This window comes from Takifugu flavidus, chromosome 14 (genome assembly GCF_003711565.1).
Source record: "Takifugu flavidus isolate HTHZ2018 chromosome 14, ASM371156v2, whole genome shotgun sequence".
Taxonomy (NCBI): Eukaryota; Metazoa; Chordata; class Actinopteri; order Tetraodontiformes; family Tetraodontidae; genus Takifugu; species Takifugu flavidus.
In genome coordinates this window covers 9,885,206-9,908,360 of record NC_079533.1, presented here as the reverse complement: position 1 = coordinate 9,908,360, position 23,155 = coordinate 9,885,206, and the positions used below count along the sequence as shown (strand labels likewise).

The 23,155-nt window shown below is 41.7% G+C and overlaps 3 protein-coding genes across 10 annotated transcripts in view; 2 read left to right on the top strand and 1 right to left on the bottom strand.

Moving 5' to 3' along the window:
- The first annotated feature begins 3,269 nt into the window (after positions 1 to 3,269).
- Positions 3,270 to 7,915, top strand: LOC130537310 (T-box transcription factor TBX2b-like). The gene is made up of 7 exons (XM_057054002.1): positions 3,270 to 3,761; positions 3,878 to 4,145; positions 4,317 to 4,463; positions 5,370 to 5,446; positions 5,529 to 5,674; positions 5,850 to 6,337; positions 6,652 to 7,915. Exons 1-7 carry the CDS (start codon positions 3,457 to 3,459, stop codon positions 7,012 to 7,014), a joined length of 1,794 nt encoding a protein of 597 aa, XP_056909982.1. The 5' UTR covers positions 3,270 to 3,456; the 3' UTR covers positions 7,015 to 7,915.
- Positions 7,916 to 8,975: 1,060 nt separating this feature from the next.
- Positions 8,976 to 12,606, bottom strand: LOC130537311 (uncharacterized). Its single transcript, XM_057054003.1, has 8 exons — positions 12,515 to 12,606; positions 10,914 to 11,002; positions 10,446 to 10,539; positions 10,266 to 10,347; positions 9,817 to 10,150; positions 9,645 to 9,738; positions 9,468 to 9,549; positions 8,976 to 9,380 (listed from the first exon to the last, which is right to left on the bottom strand). Exons 2-8 carry the CDS (start codon positions 10,945 to 10,947, stop codon positions 8,988 to 8,990), a joined length of 1,113 nt encoding a protein of 370 aa, XP_056909983.1. The 5' UTR covers positions 10,948 to 11,002; positions 12,515 to 12,606; the 3' UTR covers positions 8,976 to 8,987.
- acaca (acetyl-CoA carboxylase alpha) overlaps positions 11,915 to 23,155 on the top strand; it is a 25,371-nt gene continuing 14,130 nt past the window's right edge. For all 8 annotated transcript variants that reach the window (XM_057054000.1, XM_057053999.1, XM_057053998.1 and 5 more), the window contains exons 1-28: positions 11,915 to 12,135; positions 13,089 to 13,344; positions 14,563 to 14,695; positions 14,943 to 15,081; positions 15,482 to 15,591; positions 15,692 to 15,773; positions 15,873 to 15,971; positions 16,058 to 16,164; positions 16,244 to 16,354; positions 16,597 to 16,806; positions 16,911 to 17,081; positions 17,219 to 17,380; positions 17,473 to 17,636; positions 17,728 to 17,878; positions 17,984 to 18,087; positions 18,173 to 18,400; positions 18,515 to 18,665; positions 18,751 to 18,885; positions 19,041 to 19,187; positions 19,274 to 19,462; positions 19,587 to 19,687; positions 19,848 to 19,936; positions 20,099 to 20,223; positions 20,617 to 20,730; positions 20,981 to 21,094; positions 21,171 to 21,260; positions 21,359 to 21,477; positions 22,913 to 22,936. In XM_057054000.1, coding sequence (XP_056909980.1) covers positions 13,115 to 13,344; positions 14,563 to 14,695; positions 14,943 to 15,081; positions 15,482 to 15,591; positions 15,692 to 15,773; positions 15,873 to 15,971; positions 16,058 to 16,164; positions 16,244 to 16,354; positions 16,597 to 16,806; positions 16,911 to 17,081; positions 17,219 to 17,380; positions 17,473 to 17,636; positions 17,728 to 17,878; positions 17,984 to 18,087; positions 18,173 to 18,400; positions 18,515 to 18,665; positions 18,751 to 18,885; positions 19,041 to 19,187; positions 19,274 to 19,462; positions 19,587 to 19,687; positions 19,848 to 19,936; positions 20,099 to 20,223; positions 20,617 to 20,730; positions 20,981 to 21,094; positions 21,171 to 21,260; positions 21,359 to 21,477; positions 22,913 to 22,936 — 3,599 coding nt within the window. In that variant the 5' untranslated portion in view covers positions 11,915 to 12,135; positions 13,089 to 13,114. The remainder of the gene's footprint in view (positions 12,136 to 13,088; positions 13,345 to 14,562; positions 14,696 to 14,942; positions 15,082 to 15,481; positions 15,592 to 15,691; positions 15,774 to 15,872; positions 15,972 to 16,057; positions 16,165 to 16,243; positions 16,355 to 16,596; positions 16,807 to 16,910; positions 17,082 to 17,218; positions 17,381 to 17,472; positions 17,637 to 17,727; positions 17,879 to 17,983; positions 18,088 to 18,172; positions 18,401 to 18,514; positions 18,666 to 18,750; positions 18,886 to 19,040; positions 19,188 to 19,273; positions 19,463 to 19,586; positions 19,688 to 19,847; positions 19,937 to 20,098; positions 20,224 to 20,616; positions 20,731 to 20,980; positions 21,095 to 21,170; positions 21,261 to 21,358; positions 21,478 to 22,912; positions 22,937 to 23,155) is intronic.

Below are 23,155 nucleotides of genomic sequence, written 5' to 3'. Positions count from 1 at the left end.
CTCCCATATGAAAACATACTGAATGAAAAGCAGAAGTGAAATGTCTTTCTTAAGCCTGGTGATAGACAGATGCACTTATTTGATTATATTATTTAATCATATTTAATCAGTGGCCACTGGACCTGCAAAAGCACATGCAGATGCTCGTTAACATGAAACAAAAAGGGGTAGAAAGAAGAGACAGTTGGACCTTCAAAGTCCTTGGAGGCAGCTGTCAAGTTTCCGACATTGTTGCGCAATGCAGTGTGTTGCTTTTCCAGTTGGGATTAAATCCAGAGTGATGGCAGGAGAAGGTTCTTGAGATCAGGAGCTGCCCATTTCGTCCTCCGCATGACAAGCCAAAAAACCCCACAAAAACAGGGATGTCCCTAATGGTCAAACTCAGACAGTAACCAAAAGAAAATTCCAAGGCCATTAGCAACACATTTGATAGATGTCCGAGCCGAAACGTCTACCTGTCTGAAACGCCATTAGTCTCCATATTGAAGGGACACAACATGTTGGTGGTCTCAGGAGGTCATTGGTGGTTAATTCCCGTAGCTCACATGTAGATGAGAAATATTAAGAAGGGTGACAGTGGGACAGGTTTTAGGAAACATAAAACCACATAAAATGATACTTAAGTCAGTCTGTTTCTGTTTGGTCCATGACCAGAATGTCCTTCTCAGGCGATTGCATTTAAAACTCCCCACAAACTCTGGTCAATTGTTGTGTAATTAATAATGCATCAATGTGTGATCAATAATACAGATGGATGATGGGAGGATGTCTATATAAAATATGTAAAGTATGTGTCTATATGTAAATATGCATTTTTATGCATTAACTATCAAATATCCACAGTAATGTGAAAAAGAATGGAAAACTTTATTTGTTTGTTTCAATATTAGATAGGTTAATGCTGTATTTTCAGTCAGTGTGAAAAAATGCGCTCAGTCACTTGGTCTTCAAATTGATCAAAACAGTGTCCATGCAGCAGAAACAGAATGCTTGGTTTCCATCTCTTGAGTTTCAATGTTGCATCTACAGTCTAAAGAAAAGTGACTTCCAGAGAAATGCGTGTTCCTTTAAATCTAAAGTTCCGTTTGCCTCTCAGCAGAGAGCATCAGATCTGGGCACAGAACCCAACTGTCTGCCGGTCCAATCTCCCACTTGTTTGGGGAGCAGAAACATTTCAGAGTCCTGGTAAATGAACAGAGGCAACTCTTATTTAGAGGCTATTAGAGGTTATACAGACAGAATCACACCACAGTGGGAGAATTACTTATGTAGTATGAAAGTCAGGTCCTAATTGAATTTACAGTTATATAGTGTATTTATAGGAACAATGACTTGGCCTTTTCTGTATGATTAGTTGTGTCTACTCTCATTAGATTAAGTTGGTATCTCAGATGCTTCTGTTTTGTGCAATTGGATTACGTAATGCAATTCAGAAATTGGCTGGAACAAAATTAGGTTTGACTTGTAGGCGGTCTCTCCCTCCCTTTAAGGTCAGTGGTTTACCTCAGAAAAGTCACGTAAATGATAAAACATTCCAATTCTGCCCTGCCAGTAGACTGTTTTTGTTTTAATTATTAAAAATAATCCATAGAATGCGATAATCAAAAAAAAGCTTCTCCATGTGCTCTGACTTCACAGAATATGACACCAAAAAATATTTGACCCTATGGCTACAATAATTGTTGAAATTCGACAAATTCCCCGTTGATGTCTTCTAAAATTCCATTTTTCTTTCTAATGACAGCCAAATCTGACAAACAAAGGAATCAAAACGATGCCAAAAAGACAAATGTGAGCCATAAAAACCCGGCCGAGCTGGTTACTCAAGGCTGGGGTTGATGAAATTGGACAGTTTGCATCACACAGTAGCACAGGGAGACTATTCCAACTGGATAATCTCACAGCTGAGAAGTCACTTCTGGACCCTCTAATGACCTAATATGCACTCAAACCACAAAAGTTAAATCATGAAAATAAAGAACGGGATTCTAGTGCGCAAAAATGGTAATTCATCCATGTTTTGGGAAACATCAGAGCTTTACAATAATTACAAATGTGAGGTTTATTGTCCCCGCCAAGAGATTTTCACTCTTTGGATGCTACTGCTGCTCTTTTGAGAGTCCAGCCACTCTCTAAATCTCTTCCTCACTCTGCTTAGCATGCTGGGTCAGTTCGACTTCGAGAAAAAATAAAAAAATTATTTGTCTTTCAGACTCTAAATCCTCAAATTTCCCCTGCTCCTCACTTTTTAGCCATCCGTTGCCCCAGGGCAGAATTTGTAGAGCCAACTAGATTATTTCCTCATGATTCTCTTATAGGGACTGCAGATGCTGGTCTGGGACATTTGAGATCAAATGGCAATTCAAGTTTTCAAATGACATTCCATCAGTTAAAAAAAACACAGCCTTTTAAAATAAACCTTCATGTGTTTGAGATTCCCAAGATGCTTTTCCCCCCAGCACCTCTCATGTGAGTTTCTGAGGTGATTCAGCATTAAAATGTCCATTAAATAAATAACAAATAACAATGAAAACAACTTTGTCTTAGTATCTTCAAACTCCAAGTACATTGTTGTTCATGTGCATTCAGTTAAACTCGTGCCAAAATTAAAACTTTTTGGTAGAATTCTCCCTCTGCCCAGCGAGCAGACCCCCCCACCTTTTTTTTTTTTCCTTTAACCTGTTCCTGCTCAAGGTTTCTGCCTGTTAGAGGGAGTTCTTGCTGCGACTGATACTTGTTGGGGGTCAGGCTCTGAGTTTCTGGAGAGCCCTAGAGATCATTCTGATTGTGACAGACGTATATGAATAAAGATGAATTGAATTGAATTTCAACCTCCGCTCTGCAGAAGTTCTGTATTATCTCCTTAACAAAAGTGGGAACCACATCACTCATCACGCCTTGTTTCACTAATTTACTCCCTACTTTTATCTTCAGTATCGTTATCAGTTTGTGGAAACTGGCCGAGCAGCCCTGAAATCCGCTGTTTGTTACTGCCTTTGACGACAGCGGAAGAATAAAGGTCATTAATTAGACATGGCTCTTTACACAGTTTTAAAAGCTTAAACGAAAACGTGCACACTTGATTATAACTGGGACATTTTCGGAATTTGCCATGGCAAATCTGCTACCTTCTGGGGGGTGGATCGGTTAAATTTTCAAATTGTGAGCTTTGTTGTGCCAGTGAATTATGATTTCAGGGTAGGCTTAACTTAACTAACCCTCTGGCACTTCGTGTGACAGCTGCACAGGCTACTGTCTTCTAAGCAAAGGCGTAAATGCTGCAGCGTTTGGCCGTCACCATCCGGATTTGTTATAAACCCCTCCCAGAGAGCTCTGTGCGCAACATGGTGCGCTCTGGACTGTGAGCGCACCTTCGCTCCTCTTCGTCCTCTCTCTGCTCGGTTGCAGACCACGTTGCACAATTCTGACGCGTGGGGCGTCAGATTGGATTTCCTGATGAGAGATCCAGTTCATTCTGCTGCAGTCATGGACTACTACCCCTTCCAAATACATCGACCAGGTGCCTACACCCTATCCTCCGGAGGTCACCCATCGTTGCTCCCCCCGCTCATTCCCAGGGTTGCCCCGCAGGTGGAGCGTCTGGCCGGACAGGTTGCTGCAGACGGCCGAGCGGCTCTGCGAGGTCTTCAACGAACAGAGGAGGTGCTGGATGAGGAACCAACGGTCACACTGGATTCGCAGAGTTTGTGGAGTGAATTTCACAAGAGAGGGACTGAGATGGTGATCACACGATCAGGAAGGTACGGATGCGTAAAGGTGTTGCTTATTTTCATATGACATCATATAAGTTTAGATCAGGTGCTCCACTTTAGTGTTTACAACTGTTTCCTGGACTCTCTTTTTCAACGCAATCCAGGAGGATGTTTCCGCCTTTTAAAGTGCGCGTAAGAGGCCTGGATGAAAGCGCCAAATACATCCTGTTGATGGACATTGTAGCTGTTGACGACTACCGCTACAAGTTTCACAACTCCCGCTGGATGGTGGCGGGTAAGGCTGATCCAGAGATGCCCAAACGCATGTACATCCACCCGGACAGCCCGTCCAAGGGAGAGCAGTGGATGAGAAAGCCCGTTGCCTTCCATAAACTGAAACTCACCAATAATATTCTGGACAAGCACGGCTTTGTGAGTAGTATAAAATTCGTCATCACTTTTTTTCTCCCTGTGTGTGTGTGTGTGTGTGTGTGTGTGTGTGTGTGTGTGTGTGTGTGTGTGTGTGTACACGTATATATATATATTTATATATTTTTTAAATTTTAACTAAATTTTCTTATTTTTTTTCGATTTCTTTTCTAGACAATTTTGAATTCGATGCATAAATACCAACCTCGGTTTCACATTGTAAAAGCCAATGACATAATGAAGCTTCCATACAGCACCTTCCGGACTTACGTCTTCTCAGAAACAGAGTTCATTGCTGTCACTGCCTACCAGAATGAAAAGGTACGCACGCACGCACGCACACACACCGCACACACACACACACACACGCACACACACACTCTAGCGCATATGCCAGATTTTATTATAAAAAGTGTTTAATTCAGAACCAATATAACCTACCTTAAATTTTATAGTCCCCTTAATTTCAGCAAGTCTTTTAGATCATTCATGCTTGTGACAGTCAGTGCGTGTGAGTCATAATAATCAAACCAAAGTAAGTATTCAAGAATTCAAGTATATTGATTCTTCTTATACCAGCCCACATTTACCATAACCTTTACCCATTTACAAGGCCTGTAAGAAAGCTAACAATCAGTAATTAAATAAAATGGAATAAAAAAGAGGAATTGAAAGATTCTAAATTACATTCTACTAAAGGTAGCAGTTGATTTTAGCCTTGCTAAATACGTAAATGCATGTGAGATAGTTTGCTCTGCCTGTGCATGTGTGTGTGTGTGTGTGTGTGTGTGTGTGTGAATGCACGTGTTGAGTGAATAAATTTATAACGGCTAAAGTTGATTTTGTGCCGCTTGGATCTCTGGTTTTCTGATAAGTCCTTTCTGTTGAAGTGATAAACCCTCCTCAGGAGTGCCTTCAATGTCTGTGCCTGCAGGTGGATAATTCCTGAGTCTAAATTAAACCTACAGTTACAGTTTGGGGTACTAAACTGTAACTGCATTGATTACCCAAGAAAAAGTGTGCTTTCTCTCAAGGTTCCAACTTGTCATAACTTTAAAGGCCTGAAGATTGTAAATGGTTCTCCCAACAAAAACTACATCTATTTGCATCTACATAATCTGCAGCCTAATTTGAAACCACAGTAAATAGACGTCATACACCTCTCAAAGCTGTGCTGAGGAACAATGCCAGACCGATTGATTTCTCGATTTGCTTTTTTCTCTGAAGATCACACAGCTGAAAATCGATAACAATCCTTTTGCCAAAGGCTTCAGAGAAACTGGAAATGGGAGACGCGAAAAAAGGTAAATGTGTTTTAAAATCAATCCTGTTGGTAACATTTGAGCCTGTGCATCACTTTCCTCCCCCCATATTCTGGATCCAAAGGAACAAACAGTCTGCTGTCCCTGGATCAGCGGACCAGGAAGGTGCTGACTCTGATGAGGCATGTGAAAACCCCAGCACCAGCAATCACCACCATTCCCCTCTTGAGTCACTCAGCAGTCCTCTGACGCTCCCGCCCCCCTGCCAGGGTAGGTTCACATCATTTTTTCCTACATTGTGCTTTAAATAGCCATCATGAAAACAAAGTTTGACTTTTCTTAAATATGTTTCTACCATATATCATCATTAATATTACATTTGAAAGCACAACAATATATAAAAACTAAAGCTGAAGTGGTGTTTTTTTATTTATTTGTCTTGTAGAAGAAGACGGAGAAAGTGATTCAGACATGGAACCACCGGATGAGGACTTTGCTGAGACCAGATCTTCCAGGGCCGATCGTGATTGTACTCAGGACAGTGAGGAGATGCTGTGCAACATGTACGCAGAGACAGAACCATCCAAAAAGATGCTGACGTTTAGAACACTGCGTGATTATCACATGGTGGCCGCTGATGCTTTTAAAACAAACAACAAATATAGAGACTATGTGATGGCGCAGAGACAGAACTTGTCCACCTTCAGTGGTGGCCACCTTCAGACTTTGGATTTTTCCCTGAGCCAGAACTTTCCAAAACACCTTCAAGCACCTGGGCTGTTTCAGCCTGGACAGTCGGCGGCGATGCCAGGTCCTTTTTCCTCCACACACGTGGGACGATTTTCTTCTTTGCCCAAAACAAACAACCAAGATGGTGGAATCCTCCCACCTCCCTTCATGTGTCAGGTGCCGAAGCACATCTCAGCACCTCAGGTATGAATTGCTCCCAATTTTGCACTCACCAAATTATTTCAACTGTGCATTTTTTTTTAAACACAGCAAGCAAAGTGTTTATATTCAAGTATTTCTTCAAAAACTTTACATTCAGGAATGGAAGTTCTAGGCAATACTTCCTTATTTTATTGTTAATTTCCTGTCAATAAACCCAAACCTTGACTTCATTATATGCAGCATTTATGGACCAAAATATTTCATTTCATTACACTCTGTGGATGGCTGTGGATGAAACCCTGAGAAAGTTACTCTTTGTAAAATTGACTTTGATTTTGTTGCTTTTCCCTGTCCAGAGAATGTCACCGTACCACTTTGGAGATTTGCACTCATATCCATACCATTACATGCCGACACCAGCTGCCAGCATCCCAGCTCTTCCCACCTGTTCTTCAAGCTCTCCAGCGGACAGGAACCCCCGTCTCTGCAGCCCTCAGCCTTGGCTACGCTTCAGCCCTTACCTGATCCCCACCTCTATCCACCTGAAGCCAAAGCCTCTTTCAGCCAGTCTTTTAATGAGTTCGAGCTCATTTTCTGGCGCGTCAAAATCAGGGAGCAAACATTTGGGTCCAGCGTCTGACAATGCAAGCTCAGGACTGACGCACCAAACATCGTCAATGCTTCCACCACACATGATCTGCAAAGCATACAAAATCTGATGAGTGGGCTTGATAAAGCACTTCCTTAGCAGTGGTTTGTCTTACCATCGATGTGCAGTGTTTGTTTGCTGCTTTTTTTGAAGCAGGTTTACACAGCATATTAAAATACACATTTTTGGGGGTCATTTTTGGGTTTTAAAAATAATGGAGTCAAACTTCCCGGGGAAAAAAGATGTATATACATTACGTCTATAGCCTAAAATATAGCTTTAAACCTGCTGTGCCAAGTTTAAATTGTAAAACAGGTAGTCAAATCTTATTTTTACAGTGTAGACTGAAATAAAGTGACATCTTTGATGATAATATTGATACTGGAGATCAATACTCAATTTTATTATAAATCTTTAAAGAAACCAACATGGGAAGTCAAGTTAAGAGCTGTCATAGGTTCAAGAGTCAGGGTAGGTAATCCGGTACGGATCAAGATTTGTCAGGATGTTAGGACGTTTAATCCTTTTAATTATTTATCCTTGGCACTTGTGATCACCTTTCTGGCTTGTCCTTAATACGTGCTGCTGCTCGGTGCCTTGGGTTCAGTGACCGTTCTCCCTCCGGCGTTCTCTCACCACCTTCTGAAACTGTGCCATCGATGATGCAGGTCCCAACATTGCCTGAATGAGTGAGTCCCGTGCACGCGAGTGCACGTATAATGCATATTGACATTAGCTGAGCGAAGTCCTGGAAACACTCTACCTCCTGAGGAGCTCTCCAAAAGATGGCACACAAAGAGTAATTTAAGAGTTATCAATAACAAACCTAACAGTAAAAGAAACTGGTGTTGAGTAAAGGGAACATTTCTCTTTACCCTGTTTGTGAATTGATTTTAATTGTTAGTAATTGTTATAAATAAAAGGCATTTGAGAAAGATGCTTCAGAACTGTTTGTAACAGTTCTAATAGTTGTTCATCTCTGTTGTTCTCGTATCTTTGTCATCTTATCACTGTTGTTCCAAGCTGAAACCAGAACTCCAGACCAGAATCACTGGTCACAGGAACACATTTGTAAAAGTGGTTAGAGTGAAACTTCTATTGTTCCAGGAGCTGGAATGCTGGATCCTCTGTAATCAACAAAGATTGGAAGGTTCCTTCTCAGATAGAAAAAAAATCCCTCTCAAAGCACTTAAAAGTTACACTGAAAATGTCTTAGACAATGTTATTCTTACTCGACATGATCTCCGGACTGTGCTGTCAGCCATTATTGTTACTAAGTGGAAACAATAAGATATGGATTTTCCATAATAAATCAAAATGTGAAAGTGCTATTATTAAGGACAAATCAGACTCCAAAATATCCCTCAAAAGACAAAGTGTTCTTTTCCAATGCTTTCATGAACAGACACGTAATGGTATAATATATGGGTCTAATGAAAGAGAATAGAAAAGTTTGGACACAGCTATTATTCTAATGGTTTCTAACAAAAAAACTTGCATTTTTAACCATCTTGGTTTCACCCCAAGAAGTCATTACTTATTTAAAATATTTAATAAAAACAAACAAAAAGTTGAGTATTGCCATAGTAGATAATGCCATTTACATATAATATGAATACGGATATTAGCTTTAGAAAAATTAAAAGGTCAACGACTGCTGAGGACATTTCTGAGCTGAGAAAGACTTCAGAATCGTTCAGAATCAACTGGTATTTGAGGAATGTAGAGTTTAACCATTTCGGCAAAGAAATGTATTTGTCAATAGTCTGAAGAATGAAAATCTACCCTGCTGATGTAATATCTTTCCATCTCTAAAAAGACGAGCGCCTTATACAAATATGAATAAAATCGATCTATTTGAAGCTTTTATCCGCTTTACTGTCATCATTCTGCGCCGCGTTGCCGTCCTGTCGTCATTGCTCTGCTGCCATCTTCTGGCCCATGCCGAAGTAGCAGTTTTAACCGACCTTTGTGTAACACCTGCCAAAGTTCATCTATTTATTTTGTTGTTCATATAAAAAAAATACTGCGTTCTCTTCAACATTAGAATTTATTAACAAGTTTTTCAAATAATGTTAAGAATCTTTCATTTCTTTCTGATTCTGCCCTGTCTCTTTCTTCTTCTCTCCTCAACGTCTCCCTCTGCCACTTCTCTTCTCTCTCTGCCTGCTCCTTCAAAAAATTAAAGATGCTTTCACTGCTGTTCATAGGCCTCTTTCTTCCTCTTCCACCTTCTCTTTCTGCCACAGCGGGGGCAAAGGCCCGACTGTCAACCATCCTGTCTGCTGCAGTGTTCATGGTTGCTACCACGAGCTGGGGCCGACTATGAGAGTGTTGCCCCCGGAGTGCAGCATCCATTGCACTGTACCACTGCCAGGTGGCAGCAGTTACATTATTGTCCTCTACCCCTCTGATTGTAGGTGGGCCCCTAAGCTCCTGTAAGACAGTCAAAATAAAGCATTTCAAATCACAGTCCTTAACAATCCCCTTTTCCCAATGTATCGTTATCTGCAGGAAATCGACCTGGTACTTGTTTTTCAAATTGTTCCACTTCTTCTTGGCCTGTTTGGCTGTGATAGGCAGGCCAGAAGTGGCAACAAATTCACTGGGGGAAAAAAAGCATCAAACTTCCATTTAAAAAAAATCTTAACACTATTTTACACGCGAATGTACATGATACACGAACAAGTCAATACCCACTCCCAACCGTTTATGGATGAGTTACGGCGGCCGGTGAATAAATTCCCGTTGGCTTCCCTCCATTCAATCAGAGCTTGGGTTTCTTCTGTTGTCCCTGGATAAAGCATAATTTTAACCCACCACAGAGGCCATTTTGTGAAAACAACAGTAATATTTTGAAAATATAACTTACAGTTGTGGGGCTTCCTTTCTGTACTTTCCACCATTGTTGCTGCTGTTGCTGGCTGAGGTGAAATGCATTTTGGGATACCAAGTTGTCCAAGGAGGACGTCTGTGCTGTCTGGCATTTTTCCTCTTCCTTCTTTGCCTTCTTCCACAGAGGGGTCAGAGGCCGATGTGTCAACCACCCCGTCTGCAGCGGCACTCATGGTTGCTACCACTAATTGGGGCCGACTAAGGGAGTGCTGCCCCCGGAGTGCAGCATCCATTGCACTGTACCACTGCCAGGAGGCAGCAGGCACTTTACCAGCCTGTAGCCCGCTGATTGTGGGTGAGCCCCTAAGCTCCTGGAAGTAAATAAAAATAAAGTTTCAAACTAATCATAGTCCTTTAAAAGCCAATGGAAATGTATTACTATATGCATGTAGATTTCTATCTATTTAAGATGAACAAGAAAAGTACCTTGTACTTGTCTTTCAAATTGTTCCACTTCTTCTTGGCCTGTTTGGCGGTGATGGTCAGGCCAGAAGAGGCCACAAATTGACTGAGGAAAGAAAAAAATGTATTCCACTATCCTTTCAATAAAATATGGAGACTGCGCTACGCATCAATGTAGATGATACACACACTCTAAATACTTACTGCCAACCATTTATGGATGAATTGCGACGGCCAGTGAATAAATTCCCACTGGCTGCTCTCCATGCAATCAGAGCTTGAGTTTCCTCTGTTGTCCCTTGAAGAAACATCACAAAGTTTAATCCACAACAAAGGCCACGAGAGCGAGTCAACAAGTGGGATCATGGGAACGGTTATTTTGTTTGTTTGTTTTTTTCAATTAAGTCAAAAAGAGCCAAAAAACACACCAGAAAATGGAATCAAGCCACATTTTAAAAATGCATGGTTTATGGTATGCGGGGGTGGGGGGTGGATTCCTTCCAGACTTGCCTTTACGGCTCCAAAATGGGAAGGAAGTATGCTAGCTGCTGTTGCGATAACAAAACGTCTGCATGAATTTTAACTGGATAAAATGTTTACAGGACACAGGTCTGGCCACTATTTGGTAAAGGCGTGAAAGGGTGTTGGTGACATTTTTAAACTACAACTTACAGTTGTGGACCTTCTCCTCCGTACTTTCCGCCATCGCTGCTGGAGCGTACTTGGCAGTAAGGTGAATCGGAACTGTACTTGGGCGGCCACTGATGACGTTACACAAGTTGGCGAGAAGGCAAGTACGGACAAGTAAACAGGAATAGCTTTTCTTTCACACTTAAAACAATTTGATGGAAATTAGATAATTCATCTACCCGAGTAATAATGTGAATATGCTACTTCCAAGTCAGTACCAACACTGGCAGTTTTTGGGAAAGCTATGTTCGCTGGTATTTTTTACTGCACGGTCAAATATTTCTATTGATTTTAAATATACATGATGCTGCATCTGTCCAATAGCCAGATTCGCTCACGGTCAAATTCAGTTATCATTAGTACAAATATTTTTTTTAAATAATTTGTGAGCATCACCTAAACAATTTAAACTGGTTAATTGTGCTTTGCCTATGTTCGTAATTTTTTGTAACGTTCTCAAACGGTAATAATATTCATGTATAACGTACGATGCTTTTGTCACACTATTGTCCAGAAAGCACATGCAGCACATGCGCGAAAGGGAAACGCCTCCCGCAGACCCCGCCCATCTACAAAACCGCTCTGCAATTTGATTGGCTCTCCAGAAACCAGACCCACACAGATCTAGATGAAATAGTTACTACACAATACGACGAGCGAGTGTATTATCAACTTTATTTCTCTCAAACGCGTCATTCACATTTGGCACGGCAACAAACCACAGCCCCAGGAAAAATCTAAATAAATAAGCCGAGGCACTAGAGCTCAAAGCACCAGAAAAATCCAAACTAAAAAAAATATCTCAAACACTTTAGTAACCTGAAATAAGTAAAATGGTACATATGATAAATGAAATATACGTGTATATATCACTCGAGTGGGGTTTGTTTTCGATTACAATTTTGAAGGCGCCGTGTCGCGCCTTACTATGGTTGTAGTTTCGAGGGAATTCTATCTGTTGTATTTCTATAGCGGAAGTCGGAGTCATAGGTCAGTGGCCAGCAGTAACCTGAATGCGCATCATCACATCACCCCACTCTCTGCTGTTCCAGAGTCTGTCGGAGCTCTGTGACCTCATCATGATGTGATTCTCTCTCTTTTTTCCCCCGCATCACTAAAGTCTGGGATGTCTGGTCGTCGCACTTGATTAACTGATCACTCGGGCTGAAGTTTTCCGGGATTACGTTCCGTTTTATCTCTACCGGTGAGTTGACTGCGTAGGTGTTTATCCCGGATTATGATTGGAGCTGCGTTGTCAAGAACAACAGTAATAACATCCCTGCAGCGCACATTAAATATTGTACTTATTACTCAGTTTAACTTATGAAGGAAAATGTACTAGCTAATGCTGGCCAGCAAGCTAACTAATCTTTAGCATGCCGGTTTAGTCGTGCCTGCTTTTAGGACGCTATCTTTGACAGAACAGGTAACAATTATTTAGCTGCGACTGCTGTTACGTTAGATACCATTGTGGGTGTTATCGTCCGGTCCTACTCTTTTACGATTGCGATGTGTCAACCTGCAGTGCTCTTCTCGTTTTTCTGGTCCCGCAAGCAGTTACCCATGTCTTAGGTGTGCCGTACCTTTCATTATCCCCCTGTCTGGTCCCTCCTAAATGCAGACAGTTGCTACATCGGGAACATTCGCTGCCCACTTGAATATTGAACTGGTTTACATGTGGAAGTCTGGAAATAGTCCAGCCAGGTAAGGTTGGTGTAGTTTTATCTCAACGATAACAAATATAATATTGGACAAAAGACCAGAAAGGTGTATGTTTTTCAAATTTGTGGCACATCTGAACAATTTTAGCGCAAAGAATTTTCAATGTTAATTTTCCGTATCTTTATTTTATTTAACTGGCGGATGAATCAGAACTCGACTTCCGGTATTGGCTGCATGGCGGATGAATAACGAGCAGCACTGCGTGTAAATATTCCATCCTTATATACTGACATACAGGTTCCGTGATGTTACTTTATTGAAACTAGCACTCGATGTACTTATTCCAAGATCAGTTGCGTTATTGCAGTAGTGCAAACAACATTGCATGAGCAGGCACTACAGCATTGTGTCACACTGGACCCTGATGTGTGGACTATGGTCAAGCTTTTTTATCTCCAGTTTAAGTTTTTCTGCCACGTTTGCTTTTCTTTCCAGTGTTCACGGCCTGTTCGTGTCCAGCCATGGCACAACAGAATGGTGCTGCAGGTAAGAGGCCTGCTGCTGCAGCGCTGCACTCGCGCTTCTTGGTGGGATCGGTGTCGGAGGAGAACTCGGAGGATGAGATCCAAGGGAAGGCTGACCTGCAGCTGGAGGAAAAGGAGAATCGGTCAGTGTCGCCATCCTCCTGCAGTTCAGACAGTGCCAATGAAACTGGATTTGATCAAGTGGATGGCACCGCACACAATCTAAGGTTTGACATCAAAGGGTAATTTTTATTCCCCAGTTCATGTACTAATGATAATAACAAATTATACACTGGGCCTATTGTTACTTTTTCAGTCTTTTTCTTTGTGAATCAACTATTTTTCAATTTTAATGTCCAAATTCTCTTTTTCTGGTCACCATACTTCACTGCAAACGTGCTGAAAACTGGCTTCACAAGATGCACAGTGTTTGTGTTTCATCTCTGTGAGGTCGTGTCAGAGTTTAAAATCCTGGTTTAGAAATTCCAAGTCCTGGCATTAGTGGGCTGTTCAATACTGAAAACCTTTGTTTTAAAGTTTTAGGAGTTGTTGGTCTCTCTGCCAACAAGACTTCAAGTCATTGGACTTGTCAAACAGTATTAACCCCGAAAGCATCAGAGAGAGCTAACAAAATCCTTAAAAAACAAGGTGCTGATAAAATGAAATTCTATTCATATTTTTCTATCTTTATTACTTTGCTTGTATATTTTCCAAACATCGAATTTCCCATCAGATGTATTTTCTTTAGTGTAAGTTTATCAGTGTCAGATTCAGGGGGTGAAGGTGGATGAGAGAAGCAACCCTTTTAAACTAGACCTTCTGGTCCTCAGTACCTGCCTGGGGACAGAAAGTCTCCGAACTCCACAGCTGGAGTGAAACAGGAACCTCTTATTAATACCAATGCGTTTGCTTGTAGTTGGTAACCTTGACGATGATCCATTAATTGGGTATCGGGCGAGTGAAACCAGCCAGCCAAGCAGGCCCCTGCATAGACACACCCTTTATCTGATTACTCTCCTGCATGGTGCTCCTGAAGGGTGGAGTCTGGTTTAACACTCCTGCACGTCAGTGAGAGTCGCTCAAGCATGTAAACATGTTTCACTATTGAGATGCATGTTCCACATTGTTCTCTGCATGCTGTGATATGTCTGCAATTTCATCATGAAAGACAGTTTACTGTTTTGACAAAGATGTTGTTGTTTTTTTTAAGCTCTGATCACATAAGAAAACACAATCCGTCATGTGTGGACCTGCTCTTGAAACAATACAAGCTGTTCGCACTTATTTCATCTCTCAGATTGTAAACATAAACTATATTCAAAGCTGCCACAGTAAGAGTAGCTCATCTTTAAAATAAGTGCTTGTTTTAATGTGCTGTACATTCCAGACATTGAGCTGGCATTGCGTGGGGCCTATAAGTGCATTCTTTGTGTTTCTCAAAACAGGCCAAGCATGTCCGGGCTGCACTTGGTGAAGCAAGGCAGGGATCGCCGTCGCATCGATCTGCAGAGGGACTTCACCGTAGCTTCCCCTGCGGAGTTTGTCACCCGCTTTGGTGGCAACAAAATCATCGAGAAGGTGACATCTTTTGAGTAAATCACACCATATTGCTTTACTTTTATATAGTACCTACAGTCTAATGCACTCAAGGTTTATAGAAATATTTCAAATTATTTAGATAATAATGCAGAACGTATTGGGGGAAGACACATATACTATAAACACAACACACAAAGTGGAACTAGACATGTCTAGTTGTGTCTAGTCTAGTGTGTCTAGACGAGTAAATAGAAATGTAATTCTAACATGTATATTGTGTGCACAGGTGCTTATTGCCAACAATGGTATTGCAGCAGTCAAGTGCATGCGCTCCATCCGCCGCTGGTCCTACGAGATGTTTCGAAACGAAAGAGCCATCCGATTTGTTGTCATGGTTACTCCAGAGGACCTGAAGGCCAACGCAGGTTAGCTTAAATGTGATACTGACAACTTCTGATCTTTACCTGTTTTGCTGTTCATATGAGTCTAATTTAGGGTGGTGGTAGCTCCGTCTGTTGGGAACTGAGCTGAGGAGCACAGGGTTCTTGGTTCAAGCCCCAGAGCAGACAAAACATGGAAGGTCTTCTGGGTATCAGAACACCTTCAGAGCACTGCCAAAGTACCCTTGAGCAAGGTGCCAAACCCACAAATGCTCATTTAGGGCCCTGTGATGAACTGATGACTATTCCTGGGGTGGGCCCTGCCTTTGCTCATTGTTTACCCTCCCCAGGACCCTGAAAGAGATAAAGTGGTTCAGAAGACAAGATAAATGTAATCTTGCCTAATTTAGGCAATGTTGTCAAAACTTCTTTTCTTTTTTTTCAGAGTACATCAAGATGGCAGATCATTATGTACCAGTGCCAGGAGGGACTAACAACAATAACTATGCTAATGTGGAACTCATTCTAGATATTGCTAAACGCATACCTGTCCAGGTAACAATGCAGACTAAATTCTGCGTCATCCAAATATCATCCAAACAGCAGCCAGTTATTCATTTACATTAAATGAGGATCTTTTTTGAATGAATTACAGGCAGTGTGGGCTGGCTGGGGTCATGCCTCAGAGAACCCAAAGCTTCCAGAGCTACTTCACAAAAATGGAATTGCCTTCATGGGTAAGACAAGCTTTTTTGGATCCACTGACCATTGTTTTGGCTTTCGCACTATCACTTTATATTAGTTTACTATGGTAAAACATTTTTTTTCCTGCTTAGGACCCCCAAGTCAAGCTATGTGGGCTCTAGGTGATAAGATTGCCTCATCCATCGTTGCTCAGACTGCTGGCATTCCCACCCTGCCGTGGAGTGGTGCAGGTAGGGCAGAATATGATCACCTTCTAATCTTTTCTGTTGCAATCGTGTGAAATGTATTCACCCTGAATGTGTTAACTGTTTTTCAGGGCTGACGGTAGAATGGTCAGAAGCTAACCAGAAGAAGAGAATCATTAACGTTCCCACTGATGTGTATGAGCTGGGCTGCATCCAGGGTGTAGAGGATGGCCTCAAAGTAAGTGTGTCATGAGGTTTATTCTTTACAGTACTTAGAATGCTGTGTTTTCTTGTTTGCTAAAATAAATCCACTCCAGGCTGCTGAAGAAATTGGCTACCCTGTAATGGTGAAAGCTTCAGAAGGAGGTGGGGGGAAAGGCATCCGTAAAGTCAACTGTGCGGAGGATTTCCCTAACCTCTTCAGACAGGCAAGTGGATGCTTGTAATAAATGCATATTTGTGTTTAAATATACCCATTCAACCTTTTATTAGTCATAATCTATTAGAGCCTGTACATTTGTGATGCGAAAACACAATGTCCACATTTACTAAGTAAGTACTTAGTAAAATTACTGTTTGGGTTTTCAGATTCAGTGTTTTTACTGTCTGCGTGATCATGTTCTGTGATCTGATGAACAATGCCAACATAAATGTACTCTTTTTTTTCCAGGTCCAGGCAGAAGTTCCAGGCTCACCTATTTTTGTCATGCAACTAGCCAAACATGCCCGACACCTGGAGGTCCAGATTCTGGCTGATCAGTATGGCAATGCCATTTCACTGTTTGGCCGGGACTGTTCTGTGCAGCGACGACATCAGAAGATTATAGAAGAGGCTCCTGCTACCATCGCCACGACTGACATTTTTGAGGATATGGAAAATGTACAGTTTTGCCTCCACTTATACTTGAATCATGGAGACAAGATATCAGTTCAACACTGAAGGTAAATATAAAATAGGTTGTAAAGAGCTGTTCTCTCTTGTAGTGTGCAGTGAAGCTGGCTAAGATGGTGGGGTACGTCAGTGCGGGCACAGTTGAGTACCTCTACAGCCAGGATGGCAGCTTCTACTTCCTGGAACTCAACCCCCGACTACAGGTGGAACACCCCTGCACTGAGATGGTGGCTGATGTCAACTTACCGGCTGCTCAGCTACAGGTCAGAGTTGCTTATTCTGTCGCACCCACCCCTGTTCCATCATATACCATACTCAGTAGATGCTTACTCCATTGGCATCAGTACAGTATCTGGCTTTGTAGAAGACTCACTGTAACAATGATTTGTTTTTTTTTTAGATTGCTATGGGTATTCCCCTTCAAAGAATCAAGGATATCAGGATGCTTTACGGTGTCCAACCTTGGGGAGACTCCCCAATTGACTTTGAGGGTCTTGCAACAGCGCCTTCCCCACGGGGCCACGTAATCGCAGCAAGAATCACAAGTGAAAATCCCGACGAGGTAGCCATTAATCTAATCCAGCTCTCATCTGCCTATGGCTGATACTTGTCCTGTTCATAGGAAATTCAAATGTGTGCTTGAATTTTTTGAAGGGTTTCAAACCAAGTTCAGGAACAGTACAGGAGCTAAATTTTCGCAGCAATAAGAACGTCTGGGGCTACTTCAGCGTGGCAGCAGCTGGAGGTTTGCACGAGTTTGCCGACTCACAGTTCGGACACTGTTTCTCGTGGGGAGAGAATCGGGAAGAAGCCATTTCGTATGTACACATTCTTTATGTATCACAATACATACATTTTCCAAGAATACTGCTGGAATATATATGCAACTAAAATATTTGATCTTTTTAGCAATATGGTGGTGGCTCTGAAAGAGTTGTCTATCCGAGGGGACTTCAGGACCACAGTAGAATACCTCATAAAGCTCCTGGAGACTGAAAGCTTTCAGCACAACAGCATTGACACAGGCTGGCTTGACAGGTTGATCTCAGAGAAAATGCAGGTATGCATTCTGGGTCCTGTGTTTCCACTGGAGCGCTGAGCTAACTCTTTGATTTGCTCCGTGGCGTAAAGGACGACTCACATGTTTGATGTTGTTGCTGTGCAGGCGGAGCGTCCTGACACCATGCTGGGCATTGTGAGCGGGGCTCTTCACGTGGCGGATGTCAGTTTTAGAAACAGCGTGTCCAACTTTCTGCATTCTCTGGAAAGGTTAGGAATACAACCTATAAAATGGAAAAAATAAAATCAAACACGCCTACAGCTGTTTGAACGGCATCAACATTGTCTTTGCCAGGGGTCAGGTGCTGCCAGCACATACTCTGGTTAACACGGTGGATGTGGAGCTCATCTATGAAGGCACGAAGTACGTACTGTCAGTGACACGCCAGAGTCCCAACTCCTACGTGGTCATCATGAACAACTCCTCAGCTGAGGTGGATGTTCATCGACTAAGTGATGGAGGCCTCTTGCTGTCTTATGATGGAAGCAGCTACACTACCTATATGAAGGAAGAGGTGGACAGGTACAAGGATTTAAAACCTCAAGCTAAAATTGAATCAAGAAATCGCCAAAAGAGACACAGTTCAGCTGTTAAAGCAAAGGTTGTTGTTTTTTTGGTTTTTTTTGACAATTACAGGTATCGGATCACAATTGGGAACAAAACCTGTGTTTTTGAAAAAGAGAATGACCCTTCGCTGCTAAGATCTCCTTCGGCAGGAAAACTGATCCAGTTCACAGTTGAGGACGGTGGACATGTGTTCTCAGGGCAGTGCTATGCTGAAATAGAGGTACAGCGTTTTCTTAATCCAGAGGAGGGTAATAGTCAGATAAATGAACTTTCATTGTAGACATTGTATATTTGCTTCATTCCAGGTGATGAAGATGGTAATGACACTTACAGCTGCAGAGTCTGGTTGTATTCACTATGTGAAGAGGGCTGGAGCAGCACTGGAGCCTGGCTGTGTCATTGCCAAGCTGCAACTAGATGACCCCAGTAGGGTGCAACAGGTAATATTTGTCTGGCCAATGCAAAGTGTTTTCAGACAGGCTGGACTGTGCCATGCAGATTCCACATTAGCCTTGAACAAAATGAACCCAAATATGTAAGATTTGTTTACTCATGGGGGCAAACTGTATTCTACAATCACGCGTTTCTCTTGTAGGCGGACCTGCATACAGGTGCTCTGCCTATAATCCAGGCCGTTGCTCTGAGAGGAGAGAAACTACACAGAGTTTTCCACAGCACACTGGATCATCTTGTTCATATTATGAATGGTTACTGTCTTCCTGAGCCTTTCTTCTTCACCAAGGTTAAAAAAAAAGTCCATGTATGCTCACGCCGATGATGCTGTTCTTGAAATTTACTAAATTTACATCTTCTTCGTGCGCTCCCCAGTTAAAAGAATGGGTGGAAAGGTTAATGAAAACCATGCGGGATCCCTCGTTGCCGCTGTTGGAGCTTCAAGACATAATGACAAGTGTGTCTGGGCGCATCCCTCCTGCCGTGGAGAAGGCCATCAAAAAGGAGATGGCTCAGTATGCCAGCAACATCACATCCGTTCTCTGCCAGTTTCCCAGCCAGCAGGTACCTGTCAAGCTGAGCCAAGACAATTTACTGATAAAAGGGAGAATTTAAGAACAATCAGGGTTGCATTGAGTACATCTGTGGGATGTTGTAATAATGACATGTTAAATTGTCTTGTTTCCAGATTGCAAACATCCTTGACAGCCATGCTGCTACTCTTAACAAGAAGTCAGAGAGAGAAGTCTTTTTTATGAACACACAAAGCATTGTTCAGCTGGTGCAAAAGTGAGTGCCACATTCTCTGTGTTGATGTAACCTAGTAAGGATTGAACATGAGAGCAAAACTGGAGACTAAACATATATGACGCCTTAATTTGCTTTTGGTCTTTCCATACATCTGCTTATTCCTGCTTTGTTTTTTGTCGGGGTTTTTTTCCTCCATCAGGTATCGCAGTGGCATTCGAGGGCACATGAAGGCAGTGGTGATGGACCTGCTCAGACAGTATTTGAAAGTAGAGATTCAGTTTCAGCATGGTGAGCGTTGTAGCGGCTTAAATGTCAGATTTGCTCTTAAAATGCACTTGCTCGACCTGTCCACACGGGGGAGCTCTTTCAACATCAATAGTTCATCGACCGCTACAGCTTCCTGCCTGCAGACAATTTTCTTACTCTCTTTGATGTTGTTTTATTTTCCAGGACATTATGACAAGTGTGTTTTCACGCTACGTGAAGAAAACAAAGGCGACATGGCCAATGTGCTCAATTATATTTTTTCCCACGCTCAAGTCACAAAGAAAAACCTCTTGGTCACTATGCTGATTGTAAGTTTGTTTTATACACCCTGCCATCATATTATAGAATGTTTTTGTTATCATATAGTATATAGTAGTGACTTCCTCATTTGTGATTATCTGTCAAGTAAGAAGTTGGATTTAAATTGTACTATTTTTTGATGCTCCTTCCAAATATTATTACACATCAGCATGTTCTAAAAAACCTTTTTACAAAATGATTTACATTTAGGGCCAAATGGTGGTGCAGCAGTAAGTGATGTGGGTGTTCTCCAGGTGCTCTGTGGTTTTTTAGGCTGACTCTAAATTGTGTCCTCTGATTGACTGACGACCTGCCCAGGATGTACCCTGCGGGTTGTTTTCAGGCCACCAATGCTTTAATTAGTGTTAGGTATTGATAATCTTTATCACATATTTGTCTAGGACCAACTATGTGGCAGGGATCCTACGCTGACAGATGAACTGATGGCCATCTTGACTGAACTTACCCAACTGAGCAAAACAACCAATGCCAAGGTGGCACTGCGCGCCAGACAGGTATCCCTCTGATTCCATATTTTCTATGAGCTTTGTTCCACTGATGCAAAAGAATCCGGATCTTTATTTGCTGATACAGATAAACTGATCAAGACATGCTTTAAACCTTAAGTCACTGAGGAGAAATTGCTGAAAACCTCATTCATAAAGCTAAACTGCTTGAGAAGAAATTGAAATTTATTGAACTCCTCATTTGCACTGCCTCATTAAAGCCAGATCTCCCTGAATGCATTTATCATGTTTATAACAGGTGTTGATTGCGTCCCACCTCCCTTCCTATGAGCTACGGCATAACCAGGTGGAATCCATCTTCCTCTCTGCTATTGACATGTATGGACACCAGTTCTGTATAGAGAACCTGCAGGTAAATAAACAGGAAGTAAATGTGTTCAATGTGCTGCTGCTCAAAATAAAGTGATGACCATTATTTTTGTTTTCAGAAACTGATCCTATCAGAAACATCCATCTTTGATGTCCTCCCAAACTTCTTCTACCACAGTAATCAGGTAGTCAGGATGGCCGCGCTTGAGGTGAGATGAATACTGATCTCCACCACTGAGCCACCAGTTTGAGAAGACGATCGATACATCAGATGTAATTTTTGTGGTAATATCTTCAATTTGTGTAGGTGTACGTTCGCAGAGCCTACATCGCATATGAGTTGAACAGCGTCCAGCATCGTCAGCTGAAGGACAACACATGTATAGTAGAGTTCCAGTTCATGCTGCCCACATCCCACCCCAACAGGTATTACAGCTCAAAAACCCCTCAATGCTTTTGCAGTCTGTATCGTTCTTGCTGACGCCCCCTATTTTCAAAGGCACGATGGACAAGAATCAAGATATAGAGTATTTTTCCCTTCAGAATCATCATCAATTGAAGAATCTGTAGTTTTAATCTCTATTTTCTTTTTACACCAGCATACTCCTTAATTTTTTTAGCCCTGCTGAAAATGTGCTACCAAAAAAACTGACATTATATCTTTATGTTTGATAAAATTGAACAGTTTCCTGATTTGACAGTCACAATTTAAGTGTGACGTCACTGACTTTGGGAACCATATTTCGTAATATAATGCTAACTGACTCACTGTATTTTTATTTTGTCCATGCTGCCACAGCTCCTTGTGTTCATATCCAGCTCTGCCATTGTTCATCCATGCTCTCCATGTAACGGCTTTTCATGTGCAAAGCTTTTTTTTGTCTAGACGGAAAAAACCTTTTTTTCTTTTTTTTAAAGTGTGAGCCATTAGCTCCATAGCTCCTTAAAAGTCCCATTATATTAGCCCATCACTGTTGTCCATGGAAAAAAGGGGCATTATCTCAAGATTCACAGAGGTACTAAAGAAAAACGCAGATTTTGCTTTGGACAAATTTAGGACAGTAGTGTAGTGTGTGTCCATATTCGGCATCCTTTCTGTGTGATTGTGTTAAGTTTGTGTGAATGAGCGTCTTTTAGTGGATCTGTCTTTTGTTGTGTGTTCTCTAATATGTCTTGCTTTGTTGGCTACATGTTTTAGCAGTGAGGTGTAGAATTCAATTATTGCATGTTGTTAATGGATGTAGAAGTGTCAATTGATCCTTCAGTTAATCTTTGTTGGGAGTATTTCTCAGGAGAAGAACAGTTTGGATCTCATGATGCACATTGTGAAGGCATCAGTCAGTAACTGAAATGTGTGTTTAGTGTTAAAGAGCTTTCGGACGTTTACTTCTTTTTCCATTTTTGCTGCTATTGCATGTTTTAGATGTTGATCCACTCATAATAAACATAATCCATTAAGCTGCGTTCACCTTTAAAATGGCATAGTTTGCTCACCCCCATGCTGACATAAGTGTCTTTTTCTGTCTTCTCAAGGGAAATGGCATTTCCCAAAGTTGGGAGATAATTCTCCAAGCAAAAACAAAAATGGTTTTCAAACCGTTTCTGAAGAGGGTTTAATTTATAAATGTAACACATATCAGAAAAGACAGCAGACACAGGTGGAGAAAGGATGGATTACACTGGGGCCCGCATAAAGTTCTGTTCAGTTTGTGTTGCATCAGCATGGCGAGGGTCAGCAGATAATGGCTAGGTGAGCTGTTCCATAACAGCCCTTCCCATACTCATGTTGCTTCACCTTGACTGTCTTCCTTTCCTGATGCCTGCCACTAACCACTTAGTAATCATTGTCATTTGATTGCAGAGGGAACATCCCCACTCTAAACAGGTATTGTAAACATTCTTTTTATTGCATAGATTTATTATAGTGAGTGACTGGCGAATAATAGAAAAATAGGCTGCATGGTCAGTGTAAAGAACAAATAGTTTAATTCTGATGATGCTTATTACAGGTCAACAGGTAGATTTGTGTTATGGAATTACCTAAAGTGAACTTTCCTCTAGCTACTGATATCAGCATGATGCAACATCTGTTGAGTTTGTGTGT